At 49.2% G+C, this 21,668-nt stretch overlaps 1 protein-coding gene across 1 annotated transcript in view; it reads left to right on the forward strand.

The window, feature by feature from the left end:
- IQGAP3 (IQ motif containing GTPase activating protein 3) overlaps positions 1-21,668 on the forward strand; it is a 40,921-nt gene that overhangs the window by 14,367 nt on the left and 4,886 nt on the right. Inside the window, exons 11-30 of the mRNA XM_054563312.1 lie at positions 230-393; positions 2,052-2,209; positions 3,528-3,649; positions 3,748-3,911; positions 4,794-4,884; positions 5,723-5,890; positions 5,983-6,122; positions 6,224-6,394; positions 11,320-11,403; positions 11,542-11,613; positions 11,715-11,784; positions 14,836-15,044; positions 16,071-16,223; positions 16,524-16,687; positions 17,032-17,256; positions 18,168-18,308; positions 19,718-19,802; positions 20,264-20,496; positions 20,881-21,013; positions 21,147-21,249. Of these exons, the coding sequence (XP_054419287.1) occupies positions 230-393; positions 2,052-2,209; positions 3,528-3,649; positions 3,748-3,911; positions 4,794-4,884; positions 5,723-5,890; positions 5,983-6,122; positions 6,224-6,394; positions 11,320-11,403; positions 11,542-11,613; positions 11,715-11,784; positions 14,836-15,044; positions 16,071-16,223; positions 16,524-16,687; positions 17,032-17,256; positions 18,168-18,308; positions 19,718-19,802; positions 20,264-20,496; positions 20,881-21,013; positions 21,147-21,249 (2,850 nt within the window). The remainder of the gene's footprint in view (positions 1-229; positions 394-2,051; positions 2,210-3,527; positions 3,650-3,747; positions 3,912-4,793; positions 4,885-5,722; positions 5,891-5,982; positions 6,123-6,223; positions 6,395-11,319; positions 11,404-11,541; positions 11,614-11,714; positions 11,785-14,835; positions 15,045-16,070; positions 16,224-16,523; positions 16,688-17,031; positions 17,257-18,167; positions 18,309-19,717; positions 19,803-20,263; positions 20,497-20,880; positions 21,014-21,146; positions 21,250-21,668) is intronic.

Consider the following 21,668-nt stretch of genomic DNA (forward strand, 5'->3'; position numbering starts at 1 on the left):
CTGACATATTGCTTCTTTCCGAGCTTCTTAAAGTGACCCAGCCCTTTTTCTTCCTGAATATTTAGAAACACATTTTGAACCTAGCAGAATGGTTTTTAAGAGTAGTTATGGAGCCATTTCCGCTCAGAGATCCCCAGAAGAACCTGATTGGTCAGGAAAGTAGAAATGTCTCTGAATGGCCAACCTATGCAGGCTCTCGTCTCTCTTCTGTCTTCCTCCTCACCTGCAGTGCTTCAGGCTGTGCAGAGGATCAACAAAGCCATCCAGAAGGGAGTGGCAGCTGACACGATGAAGGAGCTGATGTGCCCTGAAGCCCAGCTGCCTCCTGTGTACCCCTTTGCCTCGTCTGTGTACCAACAGGAGCTAGCAGTACTCCAGCAGCAGCAGCACGGGGTAAGCCCCAGAAAGGTGGGGTCTTGCTCTTGCGCTCCCAAGCAGCTGGAGGGATCAGGCAGTCAGCCCAGAGCCCACTCTGAGGGTACTCTTAGATGCTAGCGGAGATTAGGGGAGGAAGGAGGGCGACTGGGCTTGTCCTGCTGAGTATAGTATAATAGCAGATACTCGAGCAAAAACTACTTTACACGCTTACTTAATCCTTAAAGAACCCTGTAAGATAAGTATTATTTCCATTTTAGAGATGAGGAAACTAAGATGCAGAGGTTAACTTGCCCAACACAGGTGTGACTGGCAGTGCGGAAGGAATGCTAAGCTGAATGTACTGGCAACCCATGCTTTTAACAATCTGCTGTCCCACTTCGCCCCAGTCCATACAGCTTCCCTGACAGTGGGGTGATAGGGCCCTCCCCTAGGGTGAGAGGGCCTTCCTGGTCCCTTAGAGGGTCTAGGCAGAGACACAGGGAAGGAAGAGCAGATGGTGTGAGTGGAATATGACTTCAGACCAGGGAAGTGGAAGGAGCAGAACTCTGGGTGAGTCTGGAAGGCTTTGTGGAAGAGAGGAAGAAAATCATACCCACAGCAGAATTTTATAGAGCATCAATTCCAGGCACAACTCTCAGGAAAGGCACAGTCTCAACACAGGAGACTATAGCCCAAGCATCAGATAAGGACTAAAAGGTAAAGCATAGTGACTAAGGTTGTAAACTTTTAAGCCAGGCTGCCTGAGTTCAATTTCTCTCTGCTACTTCCAGCCAAGTGACCCTGGACAAGTTATTTACCTTCTCTGACCCTCAATTCACATATAAAATGGGAACAATAATATATTTCATGATATTGTAAAGATCAAACAAGTTAACATGTGATTGGGAATGAACCTGGCCTGTAAGTTTTAGCTATTTTTTTTTTTTTTAAGATTTTATTTATTTTCAAAAAGAGGGGAAGGGAGGGACAAAGAGAGAGAAACATCAATGCTAGAGAGAAACACAGGGCGGTTGCCTCTTGTGTGCACCCTAACTGGGGACCTGGCCTGCAACCCAGGCATGTGCCCTGACTAGGAATCGAGCCAGCGACCTTTCAGTTTGCCAGATGACACCCAACCCACCAAGCCACACCTGTCACAGCAGTTCTAGCTATTGTTATTATTCACAATATTCTGTTTGTAGAGAACAGGAACTTTCTCCAGGCAGGGAGAAGAGCATAAGCAGATATTCGAAGAAGAGGAGGACTGGGCAGAGAAGTGGGGCTAGACCCTTTGGGGTGTGTGGTGCAGGGTGGAGGTGCCCATTTTATCTGTCTGTGTGCCTGGGTCTTAGTGCAATTCTTGATATGTAGGAGGGACCAGGAAGAAGTTGGTAGAGCTCACCAGTTGAGTGTGGGCTCTGGAATCAGGCAGCTAGATTTAACTTACATAACTTCATTATGGGCTCATCTGCAAAATGGGGATATTAAAACCAACCTTATGGTTTGTTATGAAAATTAAACGATAATTTGTGTGAAATACTTATACATTGAATACATCGGAAGCATTCTCAAATATTAAGTATGATTGTTAGTGATGAGGTTTTGGGATAGAGACTCCGGGATATAGCAGTCTTGGGGGCAGGATTTCAGGTAAGCCCCAGACCCTTCATTCACCAGCCCTCCCCCTGTTATAGGAGCTTGGTCAGGAGGAGCTCTTCGTGGCCATTGAGATGCTGTCAGCTGTGGTCCTGATTAACCAGGCCCTGGAGGCCAGGGATGCCAGTGGCTTCTGGAGCAGTCTGGTGAACCCTGCCACAGGCCTGGCTGACGTGGAAGGAGAGAATGCTCATCGGTGAGAAAGGTTTAGCCCCATGTTGAGAGTGAAGGAATTGGAGGGAATGTAAGCCAAGATTCCCAGTTCTACTTGGAGACTAGCCTTCTTACACGATGGCCTATTCTTTGTAGGAGTGGGTGGGGGCATAGTCATTCCCCTTTCCTTCACTTAATCACACTTACATCTCAAGGATTTTAGTACCCACTTATGTGCCAGATAGTGTTCTACGTGCTGGGAAACAACAGTGAGCAAAACAAAGTTCTACTCTCATCAAATTTATATGCTAGTAGAGAGAAACAGACAAAAAATAAACACATCTGATGATTAGATTGTGGTGAAAAATAAAACAGGGCAGTAGGGATAAATGTGTGGGGGTGTGGGAGAGGCAGTTTGTCCGTTTCACGTAGCGTGGTTGTAGAAGGCCTCTTTAGTAAAGGTCATTTTGAGAGGGACCGACAGGGCTAAAGTGATTACCGCGAGGCTACTGGGGGCACAGGCCCTGAGAAATGTGCTTGGTGTATCCAGAGCACACCAGGGAGCCACTGGTAGAATGGTGGGAGATGAAGAATTAGAGGCCACACAATGTAGGCTCAGGCTTTTAGTCTAGTGAGGAAGGAAGCCAGAGGAGGGTTTTGAGTGAGGAGGGAGATGATCCGATCTACTTTTAACGGGATCGCTCTGGCTGTTGTGCTGAGAATTGACTATAGGTTAGAAGGGGAGAAGCAGGGAGACCTGTTAGACTTTTGTTGAAGTGATCCAGGCAGAGGTGATGGAGGCTTGGCCTTGGGCACTAGCAGTGGAGGTGGTAAAAAACAGTCAGATTTGATATATACTATGAAAACCAAACTGACAGGATTTGCTTATGCAGTGGATATGGGATGTGAGAGAGAATGAAATCGATATGACACCCAGATTTTTGACCTGAGAAGTTGACGTGAATATTTACCGAGATGGGAGGGACCATGGAATATGCAATTTGAGCAGGGGGGTCAGGAGATCGGGTGTGAGCTGTAGGGTTTGAGGTGCTTATCAGGCGAGTGGGCAGCTGGGACTTAGAACAGGAAGAAGGTGTGCTTTGGCGAGTTATTAGAATCTGGTGCTTCAAGCCATGAGATTACCTAGGACTCGAGTATGGGGAGAAAGGAGGGTTTGAGGCTGAGCCTCGGGATACTCCAATGTTCAGAAGTCAGGGAAGAACCCACAGAGAAGACTTAGAAAAGCCGGTGAAGTGAGAAGAGAACCAAGAGACTGATATCCTGGAGGCCAAGTGAGGAATGTGGTTCAGAAATTTCCTCTGACTTCTGGCTGATGATGCCCTTGCTCACTCTGCTGCCAGTTACTTTGATGCTCTGGTAAAGCTGCGGCAGGTGCATGGAGTGCATGGGGCCTTCTTGAGCTGGAATGACCTGCAGGCCACTGTGAGCCAGGTCAACACCCAGGTCCAGGAAGAGACCAATCGTGAGTGGAGTCGGGGGTTGGGGAGCATGGCCTACCGCAGGTAACCCTGTTCTTAGCCATAAGTCCAGGCCCTCTGCCCACCAAGCTGTCTTTCCCAGAGGTCTTTGCGGTCAGCCTCATCAATGAGGCTCTTAACCAGGACAGCCCAGAGAAGACCTTGTTTGCCCTGCTGCTTCCCTCAGCTGGCCTGGACAATGTCAGCCTCCCTGTTGCCCCTCGGTACCATCTCCTCCTCATGGCAGCCAAAAGGCAGAAGGCCCAGGTGAGGTTTGGGCTGGCTGGGTTGGTTACCAGAGCAGGAAGAACATCCCTTGTAGGTAGGACTGAGCCCAGTAGACGTCATTGGAGAACCCCACCCTGATGGACATAGTCCCTTCTGGGGTGGGGGCAGGAGAAGGAGAAGATGGCCCCCATGGCCAGGGCACTGGCAGAGCTCTAGTTGTCAGCACAGAGAATGGCGGGGGCCTTGTGTGGGGGAAGAGCACAGCTTGGGAGACAGAGAACTGGGCTGGACACATCCTACTCTGACATTAGTGACCATGTGGCCTCTGGCAAATCTCTAATGTCTCAGAGCTCCACGTATTCATCTATAAAATACTACATGCCCTGGTCCTACCTACCTGGACTGGGGGTGAAAATGAAATGAATTGAAGAATGTGGCACATGTAACGTTTCCACTACCTTGTGCAGTAGAGAAGTTTGGGAAGGAGAAGATGAAGTTTAGGGTCAGGATTGGCCTGAGAAGGTGTGCATTGAGACATAGGGTAATGAGGAGTAGGGGCAGGTAGGTGGAGCCTCTGTAGTTGGCTCTCTGTGGACATGGCTCAGGCACAAAATCAGGGAAGTGAGCTGTTGGTAGAGTGGTAGATACTGAGGTAAGTTTAAGAGAGTTCTGTGGGTGCTGTGGCCAAGCTGAGCTGATGTTGGGCCAACGCGGAAACAGGTAGAAAAGAGCCTTCTGAGGGCAGCAGTCCCAGAGAGCCGCAAGGCCATGCCTCAGGAGGGCGGGAAGAAAGGCGTGGGGACTGCTGCCCCTGTGGCTCCCTATGGCAGCCCACAGTTGGGTTCTCCTCGGAGGCCGAACCTGGGGACCAGGGAGACCATCCTGGGCTCTTCTCTTTTCCTATCTCTCTCAATTTTCCAGAGGACAAAAGATCCTGGAGCTGTGCTGTGGCTGGAAGAGATCCGCCAGGAAGTGGTTAGAGCCAACCAGGACACAGACACAGCTCAGAGAAGTAAATGGGCTGGGAAGGGGGCACCGGGGGAGGAGGAGGAAGGAACTGTAGGCTCAGTAGGAGTCCAGATAATCAGATAGACTCCGTCTCCCATTAGCCTTTGTGGGGAAATGGGCCAGTATCAGAACAGGAAGCTTGCTGCTTAGACCACAGGATGGATTTCTCAGCAGTTACTGGGCAGGACAACCTCAGGAGTTGAGAGGGCATTGTCTACCCACTACCTCCTTCTGTGTGGGCACTTTGCCGCACAATGTGAGCATGTGAAATCAGGTGGGGGCCAAAAATTCATACCATTTGCTATTGGTAGCTTGTCTAGGTTCTAACAATCAGTTCTGCCTAGAGAACATTTAGTCTTGAGTGTAGAGAAGAGGGGTTGGTTTGAGGAAAAGGAGGCAGGATCAGTACAGATAGGCACAAACATATTAGTTCTCAGTGTCTTGAGTCCCTATGTCCATCTGTCTGTCTGTGAGTGACTGGAAGGCAAGTGCTGCATCAACCACCTCTACTTCTTGGACTTTATTCTCCCCCTAAGAAACTGTCCTGAGGTTCTGTGCCCATATCCGGGCTTTGACCTTCTGTACAAGCTGACTTTCCTTTTACCCAGCCCAGCCCCATGCTACCTCCCTCCCGGAAGCCTTTCTCAACTGCCATCTTTTCTTCCAAACACAGCTGCGTACTGCTTCTTTTCATGTGTCTACGTCCATCCTGGGATATTCCCTGTCCTCTCCATCATACGGGGTGTTTTTGTGTCCTCTGAATCTCTCACTTGTAGACAGGACAGGGCGCATGGGAGTGGCTCAGGGAAGGATTCACCACTCCTTTCTGATGCCCCTGCCAGTGGCTCTTGGTGTGGCCGCCATCAATCAGGCCATCAGGGAGGGCAAAGCAGCCCAGACAGAGCGGGTATTGAGGAACCCCTCTGTGGCCCTCCGAGGGGTGGTTCCCGACTGTGCCGATGGCTATCAGCGGGTCCTGGAAGATGCCATGGCAAAGAAGAAGCACCCAGGTAATGGCCCTAGCCTGACCCCCAATTCTCTGCCTGCCCCAGCCACTTCTTGCCTCCACTGACCGTTCTATGCATACTTGGCTTCTGCTTAGGGGTCACAGCTTTCTGGGTTCAACATGACATGAAGGATGGCACCGTCTACTACTTCCACCTACAGACCTTCCAGGGTACCTGGGAGCGACCCCTTGGTTGCCACTTCAACACCTCCCATCTGACTCGGGAGGAGATCCAGGTTGGCAGGGTCCCACGAGGGAGGGGACCATGAATGAGGGATCCCGTGTAAGAGGCTCCCACGCACCAAGGCACCACAGGCTCTTTTTCCTGCCTCCACAGTCAGCCGTCACCATGGTCACTGCTGCCCATGACCGCCAACAGCTCTGGAGGGCCAACGTTGGCTTTGTCGTCCAGCTCCAGGCCCGTCTCCGTGGCTTCCTGGTTCGGCAGAAGTTTGCTGAGCATTCGCACTTTCTGAGGACCTGGCTCCCAGCAGTCATCAAGATCCAGGTGGCAGGCTCTGGCTTTCTCAGTCTTCAGGGCCTGGACTTACCCGAGCTTCATGGTTCCCTCACTACTTCCTTTTTGTTGAGTGGGTTTGGTATGATCCTTTGACCTCTGAACAAACTGGTTAAGAGCATAGATTCTGGGTCCCAGACTACTTGGGTTTGCATCCCAGCTCTATCACTTTTTAAAAAAATATATTTTACTGATTATGCTATTACAGTTATCCCATTTTTTTCTCCCCTCTATCCCCCTCTGCCCTGCACCCCACTCTCCCTCCAGCATTCCCCACCCCCTTAGTTCATGTATGTGGATCATAAGTATAAATTCTTTGGCTTCTCCATTTCCTATACTATTCTTAATCTTCCCCTGTCTATTTTGTACCTACTATTTATGCTTCTTATTCCCTGTACCTTTTGTTCCCCATTCTTCCCCCTCCCTCTCCCCTCTGATCTCCATTTCTGTGATTATGTTCATGTTCTATTGTTTGCTTAGTTTGTTTTCACTTTTGTTTTTTTTTAGGTTCAGTTGTTGATAGTTGTAAGTTTGTTGTCATTTTACTGTTCATAGTTTTTGATCTTCTTTTTCTCAGATAAGTCCTTTTAGCCTTTTATATAATAGGGGCTTGGTGATGATGAACTCCTTGAACTTGACCTCATCTGGGAAGCACTTTACCTGCCCTTTCATTCTAAATGATAGCTTTGCTGGATAGAGTAATCTTGGATATAGGTCCTGCCTTCCATCACTTTGAATGTTTCTTTCCAGCCCCTTCTTGCCTGCAAGGTTTCTTTTGCGAAATCAACCGATAGCCTTATGGAACTCCTTTGTAGGTAACTTTCTCCTTTCCTCTTGCTGCTTTTAAGATTCTCTCCTTATCTTTAATCTTGGGTAATGTAATTATGATGTGCCTTGCTGTGTGTTTCCTTGGGTCCAACTTCTTTGGGACTCTCTAAGCTTCGTCGATCTCCTAAAAGTCTATTTCCTTTGCCAGATTGGGGAGGTTCTCCTTCATTATTTTTTCAAGTAAGTTTTCAATTTCTTGCTTTTCCTCTTCTTCTGGCACCCCTATGATTCGGATGTTGGAACATTTAATATTGTCCCAAAGGTTCCTAAGCCTCTTCTCTTTTTTTTAAATTGTTTCTTCATTCTGTTCTGGTTGAATGTTCATTTCTTCCTTCTGCTCCAAATCGTTTATGTGAGTCCCAGTTTCCTTCCTTTTACTGTTGGTTCCCTGTATATTTTTCTTTATTTCACATGCATAGCCTTCACCTTTCCCTCTATTTTGTGACCATACTCAACCAATTCAGTGAGCATCCAGATTACCAGTGTTTTGAACTGTGCATCTGACAGGTTAGCTATCTGTTTATTGCTTAGTACTATTTTTGGATTTTTGGAGCTTTGATTTGTTCTCTCATTTGGGCCATATTTCTTTGCCTTAGCGTGCCTGTTATTGGAAGGGGTGGAGCCTTAGGTATTTGCCGGGGCGGGGCAAACCAGGTCAAGGAGTTGTGATTGTACGTTGGGGAGGGATCCGAGAGGGAACAGTGCTGCTTGCTGGGCTGTTGGCTGGTTTTCAGTCAATTCTCCCACTACCCACAAGCAAATTGGGCCCTTCTGGTGCTGATTCCCAGGTGGGTAGGTTTGTGTACATTATAGGACTCTGTGGGTCTCTCCAACAGACTCTTCTGTGAGGCTGGGAGTTTCTCCCACCACTGCAGCCCCCACAGGTTTTACAGTCAGAGGTTTTGAAGCTTTCTTTCCCCGCACTGGCACCCTGGGTTGCAAGGTCTGTCTTGTTCCCCAGTTGTTCCTCGCAGTTTATCCATATGCAAACTTGGAACCGCCTGGTCCACCAGCTGCTACCTTGCCATGTCCTCTCCGCCCTGGCTGCCTGTCTCTGCCCCTTCCTATGTATCTGGATGAATATTTCTTCTTTAGCTTCTTGGTTGTTGGACCTCCATTGAGTTCAGTTTTCTGGCAGTTCTGGTTATTTTTTGTTTTTAAATTTGTTGTTGTTCTTCTTTTGGTTGTGTGAGGAGGCAAAGTGTGTCTACCTACACCTCCATCTTGGCCAGAAGTCTGTCACCCCAGCTCTATCACTTATAATAAGTTACTTATTTTCTCTGTTTCTTTATCTGAAAAATAGGAATCTGAAAATTATAGCACCCACCTTATAGAGTTGTTGTGAGGATTCAGTGAGATAATACCTACGTGCCTTTAAATAGTACCTGGCAGATAGGCAAGAACATGGCATAAATGCTAATTACTGTTACCACCATCCCTATCCAGAGGGTAGGAGAGCTGCTTGTTAGTTTCCCCAGGGGGAGAGTGGAATAAGATTTACTAAGATATCAGGGTTTAGACACGAGGAGAACTTCCTACTAGAATAAGAATGAAGAAAGGGTAGTGGTTAAATGCAAAAGGAGTGGAACATCTCTTAGGGAAAGAACTTCTACCCTTTCTCTTTAACCAGCCCTTTCCAGTTTTATTCTTGCAACCTGGGGCTGGTCTAGCGTGGCTTCTAAGACTGACCCACAAATGGAACACAAGGCCAACTAGAAAGATAGGCCTCAGGTCAAAGCACTTTACAAGCCAGGAATGATAGAGGTGAACAAACAGAGACCTGCCCAGGTAGGTGCGACCTGGAGGGCCTCATGGAGATGTTAGCGGTGTAAAGTCACTTTATTTAATAAATATCTTTGAATGCCCAGTGCTGACAATGGCTGCCACTTGGCACTATATAGAGGCACAGCGATGGATGTGAGACACAGCCGACTGATCACATCTCTCCCCTCACAGGAACTGGAATACAGCTGATGTTAAACACTGTGATAATAGAGACACAAAGACAACCCCAGAGCATCCCAGGGAGACAGATGTACAGGCTGAGACTCCATGGCCCTCAGTTATGGAGTATGATCTAGGCCATGTGGGTGGTAATGAGGGCTCAGGCTTTGGAGTCAGAGGCTGGAGTTTGCTTCCTTGGTCCTACTATTTCCAGGTCTTATGACCATGGGCACCCTAACCTAAGCCCTCTTCAGCACTCAGTTTCCTCATTCATAGTAGTGGTGCTTGCCTCATCTGAGGGTCGAGTAGGACAGTTACATTTAGCACTATGTAGTAGGCACGCCATCAATGGTAGCCACTAAGGGTCATTAAATTTCAGGGCCTCAGTCCCAGAACTCAATACAGAGTATTAGTAAAAACATTCAGTGACCTAAAGGATAGGGATTCCTCCTATAGCCCAGACTGGGATTTTATGCCAATTCCAAGGAGCCAAAAAGCCACACCAACAGTGGGAGGGGGACAGAGTCATTTGCTACCAGTACTGGTGCTGTGCAGGGTCTAGCCTAGGTGCAAAGGCAGAGGTGGCACAGAACCTCAGGCCATCTGCCCTTCACGTGTGGCGAAGGGAGAGTCAGAAGTGAGCCCTCTGGGGTGTGCTGGGACTCTAATCTCTCCTGAAAGCTCTGGCCTTGGCCAGGACCTCAGTCAGAGTCCTGAATTTCAACAATCCAGATTGGGGGCCCTCTTTTTTACGGAGAAGCCATGTGAGCTGAAGGGGAGCAAGAGCAGAGAGACCTCTGCCTTTTACTCCAGCAGCCATCCAGAAGGCACATGAGGCAGTACCTGGAATAGGAGAGGAAGGAATGCTGAGGAAAGACATGAAAATGGGGCCCTCTAGCCTCTATGCTCTAAGAGGAACAGACAGCTGCTGTCGTGGAGCCAAGCCATCTCTTACATCCTGTCTCAACAGAGGGACAGTATAATCCTCAGACTAGGGAAAGCCTGGCCAAGAGAGTTGGCTTTAAGAGGGGCTGGGAGGACAATTGGCTTAAAGGGGATGCACATAACCCACCAAACTGACATTGTCAACAGTAGAGGGCTCTCCAGGGCTGCAGTGCCCAGGGGATATTTGACATGGGTCCTAAAAGACAGGAAGGATTTCAGACAGTAAATAAGGCTGGGAGGCAAGAGTGGGCATATAAACAAAGATTCAGGGGCAGAAAATCATAAGCATATTTAGAAGAAAGTGAAATGTTTGATATGGCTAGAATCCTTAAGAAGGTAGGGAAGTTAGATGGGAGTGTGGGTCAGATGGTTGGGAACTTTGGAGCTGAGAGACAGTCCAAATGGTTCTTTAGGAAAATTAATCTCACGTAAGCTTGGGGTGAAAGGGAAAAGGCCCCTAGGAAGGAGACCATGAGATCTGTGTCTTAGAGATCAAAGAGGGTGTGGTTTATGGAGCAGATGGTTACTTGAACTCTTCATAGGAGACCAGTGAGGGGGAGAGGCCATCAGACTGACAGCTGAATCACTGGGGACCTTGAAGGGATGATTTACTTAGAGCTGGGGTGGGGAGCTGTATGGTATAGTTGCAAAAAGAAGCGTGAGTTATTAGAGCTTTAGCGACCTGCTGCCCATTGGTAGAGATGGTGAGCACACAGCCGTGTGCCTGTGCACACTTCCAATCCATGCCACTGTATGTCTTCCCAGACTGCACATGTGAGAGAGGACAGAGTATGTGGTGTTGTGCGGGTGGACTCTAAAAGGGTGGGTGAGTGTATTTTGGGGTGATATGGTGCATAGTTTGGTGAAGTTGGTGAGTTGGGGTATGCTTTATTAATTTATTTTAAGCTCATATCTTACCGTTGAGTTTCTGTGAGGAGGTGGTGTTGGTTAGCATGGGTGTGCGTGCTTGACTGTCTAGTGGGTGCATGCGAGCTGGTACCGGGGAGTGTGGCAGAAGGCACGATCAGCTATGTGCAAGGATTTGGTCTCCCCCATGAAACTAGAAGTTCTTCAACAACAGGGTCATTTCCCCCTCCCCCGTCTGCTTGCCTGATCCCACCCTTCCCTGGAGAGCCCAGGACAAGGCTTTTCCACAAACGTCCAGTCAGGGTCACTTCTTTTCCTCTCCTGATGTGCAGGCTCATTGGCGGGGCTACAGACAGCGCAAGATTTACTTGGAACGGTTGCAGTATTTAAAAGCAAACATAGATGCCGTAACCAAGGTAGCTATCATGATTTGGGCAGGTTCCTTTCTCTCCAGAGATCCCCTGAGAACGATTTTTAGCCCTCTCACCGTCTCGTCATCTTTGAAGGGGGCTGAATTGTCCTGGATCTGAGGGCAAGTTGCCCTTCTTTTTCAGATTCAGGCTTGGGCCCGGACGTGGGCGGCTCGGAGGCAATACCAGCGGCGTCTCGGCTACTTCCAGAAGAATGTGAGGGTCATCCTGCTCCCCCTGTCTCTACACTTGACCTTTACCCATGAAACCAGGACAAGGGCAGCCAGTGACCTTTTTTCCATCTGTGTTCATGACAGGTTAACTCTGTTATTAAGATCCAGGCATTTGTCCGAGCCAGGAAAGCCCGGGATGACTACAGGATGTTAGGTAAGCTGCCTGGTCTTTCTTTGCATTGTGAGTAACCTGCCTGGTTTCCTGCCTCTGTCTGTGAGTGTCTGCTCAGCAAGTCTGATGGTTTTCAACTGTCAGCAAGGGAGAAAGTCACACCACCCCACAACTTACAAATTGCGGCCTTGGAGAAGTTATGTGGCCCTTTTTTCTCATTGACAGCAAACCTTGAGTGGTGAGGGGATGTGCCCCTGCCTTTGGGGATCCCACAGTTTGATGGAAGAGATAGTGATCGCCCAGAGTCAGGCAGGTCTAGATATCCCTCCTGGGACTGCACACTAGTTAAGCGGGAGGTACAAGTTGTCCGTGCAAGAATGTTGAGCAGGGATGGTAACAAAAGCCACCCTGCCTGCCCCAATAAAAAAGGCATGGTCACAGTGACAGCTCTTCTAACCAGTTTCATTATATGTCGGGCTTTGATTATCTTCTGTTGCTACCACTAAAGCCACAAATAAAGGATTTTTCTCCTCTCCTTAGAGTTCTAACCTTCTCCCACTTTGCCCTCTCCCCCTGCCTATGACTCTTCTCCCTCCCAATCTCTGGTCCAGCACACAGGGATCCAGGTGAGGCTCGTGAAGCTCTTCCTGCAATACTGGGGAGCTCAAAGGAGCTCCATGTTCCTGCCTCATAGCCCCCAGCAGTGGAGCACATGTTTATTTTGATTTATTTAGAGAGAGAGCGAAGGAAACATTGATTTGAGGGAGAAACATCAAGCAGGGGCCAAACCCTCAACCCAGGCACGTGCCCTGACCAGGAATCAAACTGGCAATGCTTCACTTTGCAGGACGACACCCAACCAACTGAGCCACACTGGTCAGGGTGGGGCATGCATTTAAAGAGGTCCTTCCTTCTAGGCTCCCCTTGGCTCCTATCCAAAGTCCAGAAGCCCAGCCTTGGAAGTCCTCCTTGTTGTGAGGTGGGCTAGTGATCCTTCTCCAGGTGCTCCACTGGCTCTTGGATTCCTGAGAAAGTTGGCCCTTTTCCTTCTGTGCCCGAGGTTATGCTCCTGGGCGCCAAGTTGTTCAGGAGTCATCTTCACCTCTTTAATCCCTTGTTTCACCTTGTCCTACCTTCGGGGTCTCCTCCTATTCCCTCTGTCCGCGGACACTCCGCCGTCTGCTTCCAGGCAGCCAGCTGCTTTCCCTCCTTATTTTTCCCAGCTTGGCCCTTTCTATTTTTTTCTCTTTCTGTGGGCTAATAACACTGCCCTAGCCATCCTTTATCTTCTTTTTCCTTTCTTTAGTTTATAGTTTTCCTGAAATAATTTTCTTTTTTTTTTTTTTTTTAAGATTGTATTTATTTATTTTTAGAGAGAGGATAAGAGAGGGAGAGAGGGGGAGAGAAACATCAATCAGCTGCCTCTCACAGGCCTCCAGCCAGGGACCTGGCCACAACCCAGGCATGTGCCTTGACCGGGAATCAACTGGCAATCTTTTGGTTTGCAGGACAATGCCCAACCCACTGAGACATACCAGTCAGGGCTGAAGAACTTTCTTTTCTCAGTTCTGTCTCCCACTTTGATTATCCCAAGCTCTATTCAGCACTGCCACTTACCAGCCATGTGGCCCTAGGCAAGTTACTTGACTTCTTTCTTGACTTGGTTTTCTCATTTATAAAGTGGAGATGAGGACAGTACCTATCTTGTAGGGTGGTTTAGAGGATTAAATGAGTTAATGTACTGTATTTCAAAATGCCTTCAATTGTCTTCAGTTCTACCATTCTTCACTCATTCAAGATTCACCCTCCATGCAGTAACCAGACTAATTCATAAAATCTGTCTATGCTATCTGGTCACTCTCCTGCTTAAATCCTGTCATTGAATCCCATTGCCCTAGGTATGAAGTCTAGTTTCCTAACCATTCTTCCAAGAGAGCCTAGTTTCCAAGGCTCTCTGAGGTCCAGCTGCTGGTTGGACTGGATCTTTCTGATCACCTCTTCCTGAAGCTTTAGCAGCTCTGCCTCAGCCTAGAAGTCCTGCCTGCACCTCTGGCCTCCCTGACCCCTGGCTTTGCCCTTCGCCACCTGCACCCCCCGCACTGTGCCGCGGGCATGATGTGCTTCTGGCATCTCCTAAGACAGCCGTGTTCAGTTGCTCTCACCTCCTTTTCAGACGTCAGGTTGAGATACCTGGAAGCCTTCCTTCACTCCCCAATAGTGGTGGCCTGTTTTTGTTTCCCCAAATGTCCTGACATTCACACCTCTGAAAATACCACACTGTCATGAATTGTGGTTTCTTTATCTAGTTCTCTTACTGGACAGGGCCTCATTTTATTCATCGTTCAAATCTCTCATTTGTTACCAGCTGTGTAAACAAGTCAAGTTGCTTACTCTCTTTGCCTCAGTGACCTCATCAATTGGTTTTAGTATACTGACCTCACAGGGTTAAGTATGTAAAGCAGTTTCTGTCCCATAGTGAATATTATATGTAATTTTGTTGTTATTCCATGTAGCTTAGCCCAGAGGCTTCTCTTTGCTCAAGTACCCATTCCAAAAGTGATTCCAGGAGAAACCCCACCCAGCTCTGACCTCCCTGTATTATGAAACCAGCTGGGCATCCCTGCTTCTCCCTGTGCAGACACTCCTGACGGGGGTTGTGTGAGGGGCAGGTAGGACTGCGTGGAAGCTGATAAGTAGAAGTGAACTTGGGGTGAAGGATGAAAGCAAGTTGGCTCAGCAAGAGTGAGTAGGAAATCAGAATAGGAGGGCCCAGGGGGATCATCCAAGGGAGCCAGGGCTCTGACTTTGGTGTGGAGGTCACTGGGATAGGCCCAGGTTGGGGACGAATCCACAGGCAGGGGAAGAACAGCTCTTGTGTCACATCTGGTTATCAGATAAGGAGCTCAGGAACAGGACTGGCTGCGAGGCTGCCCATTGTCCACCTATAAGCAGAACCAGCTAGAAAAGGACTGGGGCTTTGGGGCCTGCTGGCCTGAATCCGAATGGGGACAGGGTGGGATAACAAGCGTAGGGGGGTGGTGACAAAGCCTCCGAGGGCATATCTAACCCTGATGCCTCTTCCCTTCCTGCCAGTCCACGCGTCCCATCCCCCTCTCAGCGTGGTATGCAGATTTGTCCACCTCTTGAATCAAAGCCAGCAGGACTTCTTGGCTGAGGCAGAGCTGCTAAAGCTTCAGGAAGAGGTGGTCAGAAAGATCCGGTCCAACCAGCAGCTGGAGCAGGACCTCAATCTCATGGACATCAAGATTGGGCTACTGGTGAAGAACCGGATCACCCTGCAGGCAAGGGGCCCACCAGCCCACCCTTTCCCCCAAATACAGCTGCTTCTGGAGTGGTGATACTGGACATTCTCTGGTTGCTAATCCACTACTTTTAAATGCCTGGCTTTTATCACCTGCTCCTTAACGTAGGGGTCCTCATTTCTTCTAGTAATTTGTTGGGCACACATGATATAGTAGAAAGAGCACTGGACATAAAATTGAAATATCTGGCTCTGCTGAATTTTTTTTTTTTTAATATTTTATCTATTTATTTTTAGAGGGGGGAGAGAAGGAAAAAGAGAGGGAAAGAAACATCAATGTGTGGTTGCATTTCGCACACCCCCTGCTGGGGACCTGGCCTGTAACCCAGGCGTGTGCCCTACACTGAGAATCGAACCAGCCACCTTTTAGTTCATAGGCTTGTGCTCAATCCACTGAGCCACACCGGCCAGGGCTGGCTCTGCTGATTCTTAGTAATGGTACAATGGGTTGATCATTTAACCACAAAGTCTGTTTCCTCATCAGTAAAGTGGGAATAATGAGAGGGCCCACCTCACTAAACCAAATGTAGAAATAGATGCGAGCGTTCCTTAAACTTTAAATTACCATGCAAATATGCAGAGACAGGATAGAAGTGATATCTCCACTTAAATTTGTACAACAGTACAATAAGAACTAACAAGGAAGCATTTTAGATCTTGCTTCCTGGTAATTGTTGTCAGTTTTGGTTCAAATAAAGTCTTGCTAAAAATTTTTTTAGAAGAAGAAAAAGAAGAAGTAATAGCAAATCCAGTAGCATGATGCCTCAGCCTGGCAACCCAGTTCTCTTTGGGGACTAAGCCTGTGAGAGCCTGGCTGGCAGTTGGAGTTTCGGAGCAGTAGGAGGGGCCCTCCTCACCCTAGAACTGTTTACCTCCCTTGGCTCATGCCTTGGATGCCTTGAACAGCAGAAAGCCCTGGCTCTTCCAGGCACTGATTTTAGACCATATGTTCTATGCTCCGGGCTGGCCTGGGCTGGTTGTATCACCTGCTCCCCTACCCCTGCAGGAGGTAGTCTCCCACTGCAAGAAGCTGACCAAGAAGAATAAGGAACAGCTGTCGGATATGATGGTTCTGGACAAGCAGAAGGGATTAAAGTCGCTGAGCAAAGAGAAACGGCAGAAACTAGAAGCTTACCAACACCTCTTTTACCTGCTCCAGGTGGGCAGAGGACTTTGGAAGGGGATGTCTCCACCATCTCCTGAGGGTCTGGGACCTTGAAGCCTTCATGTCTGTGCTTTTGCCCCCATGTGAGATGTCTTTTTCCATAATCATAATCATGCCTTACGCCCTGAAAAGGAGACTGTTTGCTCCATTTTGTCTGAAATGTTTCCAGTATCCCTGAGAAAGTGTGACAGTGCTTCCTCCATCCCAAGTTCCCATCAGGAAAACCTCCCTTTATCTGATCACTAGTCCCCATGGTGCATGAGCAGCCATCCTCATCTCCCCCGTTGCTTGCAGACTCAACCCATCTACCTGGCCAAGCTGATCTTTCTGATGCCACAAAACAAATCCACCAAGTTCATGGAGTCAGTGATTTTCAGTCTGTACAACTATGCTTCCAACCGTCGCGAGGCCTATCTCCTGCTCCAGCTGTTCAAGACAGCGCTCCAGGAGGAAATCAAGTAGGTTTTCCAGAGGCAAAGGAATGGAAAGAGAGCAGGTTAAGAGATGCCACTGTTGGTATCTTCACAAGGTAGCAATTTATTGAGGTTTGAGGGTAAAAATGTAATCAGAAGACCTCTTTCCTCCGTCTCCAGTGGAGTGATTATAAGAAATGTCCTAGGACAGCATGGTGGGAGGACATGGGCTGACACATTAGCACAAAGGATGACATAAAGGTAATAGGACATTTTTAAGAGGAAGGACACTGAAGCAGGCTTCATGAGCCAAAATCTCAAAAAGGAAAAGCAACTATTTGTCTTACACAGAGGCAGGGGGCCAACTTCAATGACCTCTTGAACCACAGGTCAAAGGTGGAACAGCCCCAGGACATGGTGACAGGCAACCCAACTGTGGTAAGGCTAGTGGTGAGATTCTACCGTAATGGGCGTGGACAGAGTGCCCTGATGGAGATCCTGGGCAAGGTTATCCAGGACGTGCTGGAGGACAAGATGCTGAGCATCCACACAGACCCTGTTCACATCTACAAGAGCTGGATCAACCAGACTGAGGCCCAGACAGGACAGCGCAGGTGAGCAGACGGGCTGAGAGAAGAGAGGGAGAGCTCTCTTTGATCAACTCTGTCTTAGGCCTCACTGGGGAAGCTTGGGTGTGCTTTGAAGGTGGCATATAAATGAGCATGCTGATTAATGAGAACATGACACCAGCCCTACAGGATGAAATAAGGTAGCTTTTCAAACCTCCCCTCCCCCGCCCCCCCGCCCCCGACCACCCGGTAATTAACGTGGAACTGATGTAATGACACCGGACCTGGTGTGCCTAACATAGAATGAGCAGCACAGATGAATATGCAAGTTCATTTAATTGCTACGTCAGTGCTTGCAAATGATTTGTCAGACTTGCTGGGCATTGGGATGTGGACTCCTCATTTATAGGGGTATAGATAAAAATTCAGATTTACAAATGAATAGGCAAATGAGATAGTGAGAGAAATAGTTTGGCTTTATAGATTGGAAGCATTACTCAAGTGCGTAGGTACTAGGGAAAGGGAGTCACTGAGGAGAGCAGGCAGTGCTGGCGGCTTCTCCCCGTGGCACACAGGCTTGTAGGTGAGGGGACCGCAAGGCCCTGTCCCAGCTTTCCCTATTGCCCTCACTGCCAAAGACTAGATACAGGGTAGCCCTGGTGTCCTCTGTTCCCTTTAGGAGCCTTTCCACAGACTGGGTTCTTCACTCCCTTCTGCACTCTTCCACCTTCCTGGGGGTACTCCAATTCTTCTTCCCTTTCCACTCACATGACTCCAGTCCTCTCTGAGTCCTGTCTCGTATTCAGGCCTGATCCCCTTAAGCATGCTGCGCTGCCCTTAGCATATGAGTACCTATGAGATACTATTGTTAGATGAAGAGTTTAAGGGGGAAGGCTTCACGGAGAGGAAGCCATGGGAGGGGGCTCAGCTGATACCTTGTCTCTGTCTGCCCACAGCAACCTCCCCTACAACGTCACCTCAGAGCAGGCCTTGAGCCACCCTGAGGTCCAGAAACAAATGGACACCTCCCTTCGCACCCTCCTTGCCATGACTGATAAGTTCCTTGTAGCCATCATCTCATCTGTGGACCAAATTCCGTATGTGCAACAGCCCCACCCCAGCCTAGGCCAGGCCATGATGGGAAGAGCAGAGCAGTCCTGAGTGGGTAGGGCAGGACAGGAAAGGAAATGTGGCTGGGGGTGCTCGAGGGCTTCTAGGAAATGGGTGGACAGTGCGTGAACACTCTTCTAGAGCCTGAGCTGGAATACAGCATGCAGTTCTGTCTGTGGCCTATTAGGACGTCACTGGAACCAGAGATGGGAACATCAAGTGATTATGGGGACATTTCATTATCTGAGAGCAAATGGGGGGAAAAAATAGGACCATTCAGTCCACAAAGTCAATAAGTAAGAAGTTCTTCAAACCAGTAAGCACTTTATAGTTCTCTCCTTCCTTAGAATTTAGTAAGTTTTGGGTATTTTGCAAAAAAATGGTCGAAAGCATTGACGAGGTGAGCCTCATCACCTAGGTCATCATTCAGCCAGCCAGCCTGTCTGGTGCTTACTGCTGCGGGGGCAAGGTGCAGATGCAGGTGAGGGGAACCCACAGAGATTATACTGTTCCCCAAACCTGGAGAACTGGATTAAGAGCTTACAGTTAGGATTGTCCTGGAGCCCATAAAGGAGAGTATACAATGAGCTATAAATTTCTGTCTCTGGTACCCTAGGAGATAGAAATAGCTTTTAAACACATGTGAAGAAATTTGTAGGTGGCACATCCATGATAAGAATAATAAAAATAATAATAATAATCTCTGGTATGTTTGAATAGCTCTCTACCATTATACATTACTTTTACAGACATAATTTCACTTGACCCTCACAAAAACCTTGTGAAATAGAGAAGGCAAGAATGATCAGTCATCCCCATCTTCTGGACCAGGGAACAACTTCCAAAGGGGAAGAAAATAGCCTAAACTGATATTCTGGTTAGTGGTAGACTCAAGACTGAAGCTCCTACAACAGTTCATTGTTGTCCTTGGGCCCTGCCTCTTCCCATCCAGGCCCCTCACAGGTGCTCTGTGATAGCCAAAAAGGTTGGCCAGCTCAGGGTCTCCTGGGTTGTCCTGGGGTAGGATTCTGGCTTGGAGTGTTAGACACCCAAGGTACAGGCTAAAAGTGTGTCTGTGGGGAAATGCCGGGTGAATACTGAGATCTGGGGAGTCCCCAGGGGAAACTATAGGGGCCAGAGAAGAGACTCTCAGGCTAGCTGGGAAACTGGAAGTCCAGTGGATGAGTGGTTTTGCGTTATTGACACAAGTGCAGGTGAGAAAGGCAAGGTCCAGAGATGTCTGGAGGCAGCATCAGGGAGCTGGCTGTAGAGGACCAGTGCGAATGCTCAGCTCTGGTGTGGCTGAGCCTGGGGAGGGAGAGGCTGGCAGGGGCTCATGACTTGAACTCCGGTAGAATTGGGCAAAAACACAGTACCCCAATTGCTTTGTCCCCAGCTACGGGATGCGATATGTGGCCAAGGTCCTAAAGATGACTCTGGCAGAGAAGTTCCCTGATGCCACGGAAAATGAAATCTATAAGGCAAGTGTTGCCTTTCCTCCCCAGCCTCTTGTGCTTTCCTTTGGCCCAGTGGTGCCTGTGGACCCCCAGACTGATACAAAAGGACAAGACAGTCCTGTACTATAAAAACGTAAAAACACAAGAAAGAAAATATTCTCCACCCTGTAAATTGACCCTGGCTTACCAGCAGGGCTTCAGGTGGCAAATGAAAGGCAACTGGAACATGAACTGACAGAGTGGACAACCATAGACTTGTCAGGAGATCTGGCTTCTAGTGCCACCTCTTGCTCAAGTTTGTTGTGTGACCCTGAGCAAGTTGCTAGCCTGCTCTAGGTCTTGTTTTCTGTAAAATGGCAGCGGTGGCCCAGAGATAGAGATGGTCCTTTCTAGCCAAGTGAGCTGGACGGCTGGGGCTGGGGCTGGGGCTGGGGTTGTCAAGGCAGACCCCAGAGAGCTTCTGGAATGGTATTCTCTGCCCTCAGGTGGTAGGGAACCTCCTGTACTACCGCTTCCTGAACCCAGCTATAGTGGCCCCCGACGCCTTTGACATTGTGGCCATGGCAGCTGGTGGTGCCCTGGCCACCCCGCAGCGCCACACCCTGGGGGCTGTGGCTCATCTCCTGCAGCATGCCGCAGCTGGCAAAACCTTCTCTGGGGAGAACCAGCACCTGCGAGTCTTGAACGACTATCTGGAGGAGACAAACCTCAAGTTCAGGTCTAGGGTCCTAGCACCCTGTTCCTCCCTATCCTCCTTTTCTCCTCATCTTTTATTTCCTGCTTCTCTCTGGAATCCAGGAGGAAGAGAGGCATGGGGTGAAGAGAACAGTTAGTGGGCTGGAGGGGAGATTATTGAAAGGACTCCCCAGTGGAGATAAAAAGAGGACTGTTGAAGGGAGTGGTTTGAGGGGAACTGGGAGAGAGGTGGGGCAGGACAGGAGTGGGAGCTGAGCCTGGGGAGTCATAGTTGGCTTAAACAGCCACTGGAGGGGGCCAGAGGAAGGGCTGTGGGAACAGCACATGGCCGTTGGGGGAGGGCGGGGTGCGGGGAGAGGGTTGCTGATCTGCCTCACTCTTTCACACACTCTCCCTGTGGAGATAGGAGGTTCATCTGCCGGGCCTGCCAGGTGCCAGAGCCTGAAGAGCATTTTGCAGTGGATGAGTACTCTGACATGGTGGCTGTGTCTAAACCCATGGTGTACATCACCATGGGGGAGCTGGTCAATACACACAGGGTGAGGGGCTGCCACCTGGGGGGGGTGCTGGGGGGGTGGGCAGGGCTCTGGAAGTCTACATGGGTGGAGGGCTGACCCTTGAAGGAAGGCCTGGCTCAGACCCTTCATCTCCTTTGCTTCCTCCATGCTGCAGCTATTGCTGGAGCACGAGGACTGGATTGCTCCTGATCACCATGACCCTCTACATGAGCTCCTGGAGGACCTTGGGGAGCTGCCCACTGTCCCTGACCTCATTGGTGCGTTCTGGGGCCAGCTAGGCTGGCAGGGTGCCTGCAGGGAGGGATGGACATGCAGGTGAGCTGGGCATGCTCACGTGCCCTTTCTAGAGTTTTTGCTCAGTTTGGCATGTATGCCAGGAAGCTGGGTATTCCCTCTGGTTGGGAGATGGACACATGGACACACACTGTTATGGAGAGAGTGGTCAGAGAGCACGGAGACCCAGCACCGTCATATAAATGGCCAATTAAATCACGTGAGATAGATGTGGTAGGGATATAGGCCTGTTGGGGATCTCAAAAGATTTCCCTAACAAGGGAGGATTTCAGGAGCTACGGAATGGGAGGAAGCATGTTCCAGGGGTGGACGGGCAGGACGGAGGTGCTGACAGATGGGAGAGAGCCAGGAGCTCCAGGCTCAGGGAGGTGCAGCGCCCCTG

Source organism: Pteronotus mesoamericanus, unplaced genomic scaffold (genome assembly GCF_021234165.1).
Source record: "Pteronotus mesoamericanus isolate MK-2021 breed Mesoamerican mustached bat unplaced genomic scaffold, CSHL_Meso_final scaffold_705, whole genome shotgun sequence".
NCBI classification, from domain to species: Eukaryota; Metazoa; Chordata; class Mammalia; order Chiroptera; family Mormoopidae; genus Pteronotus; species Pteronotus mesoamericanus.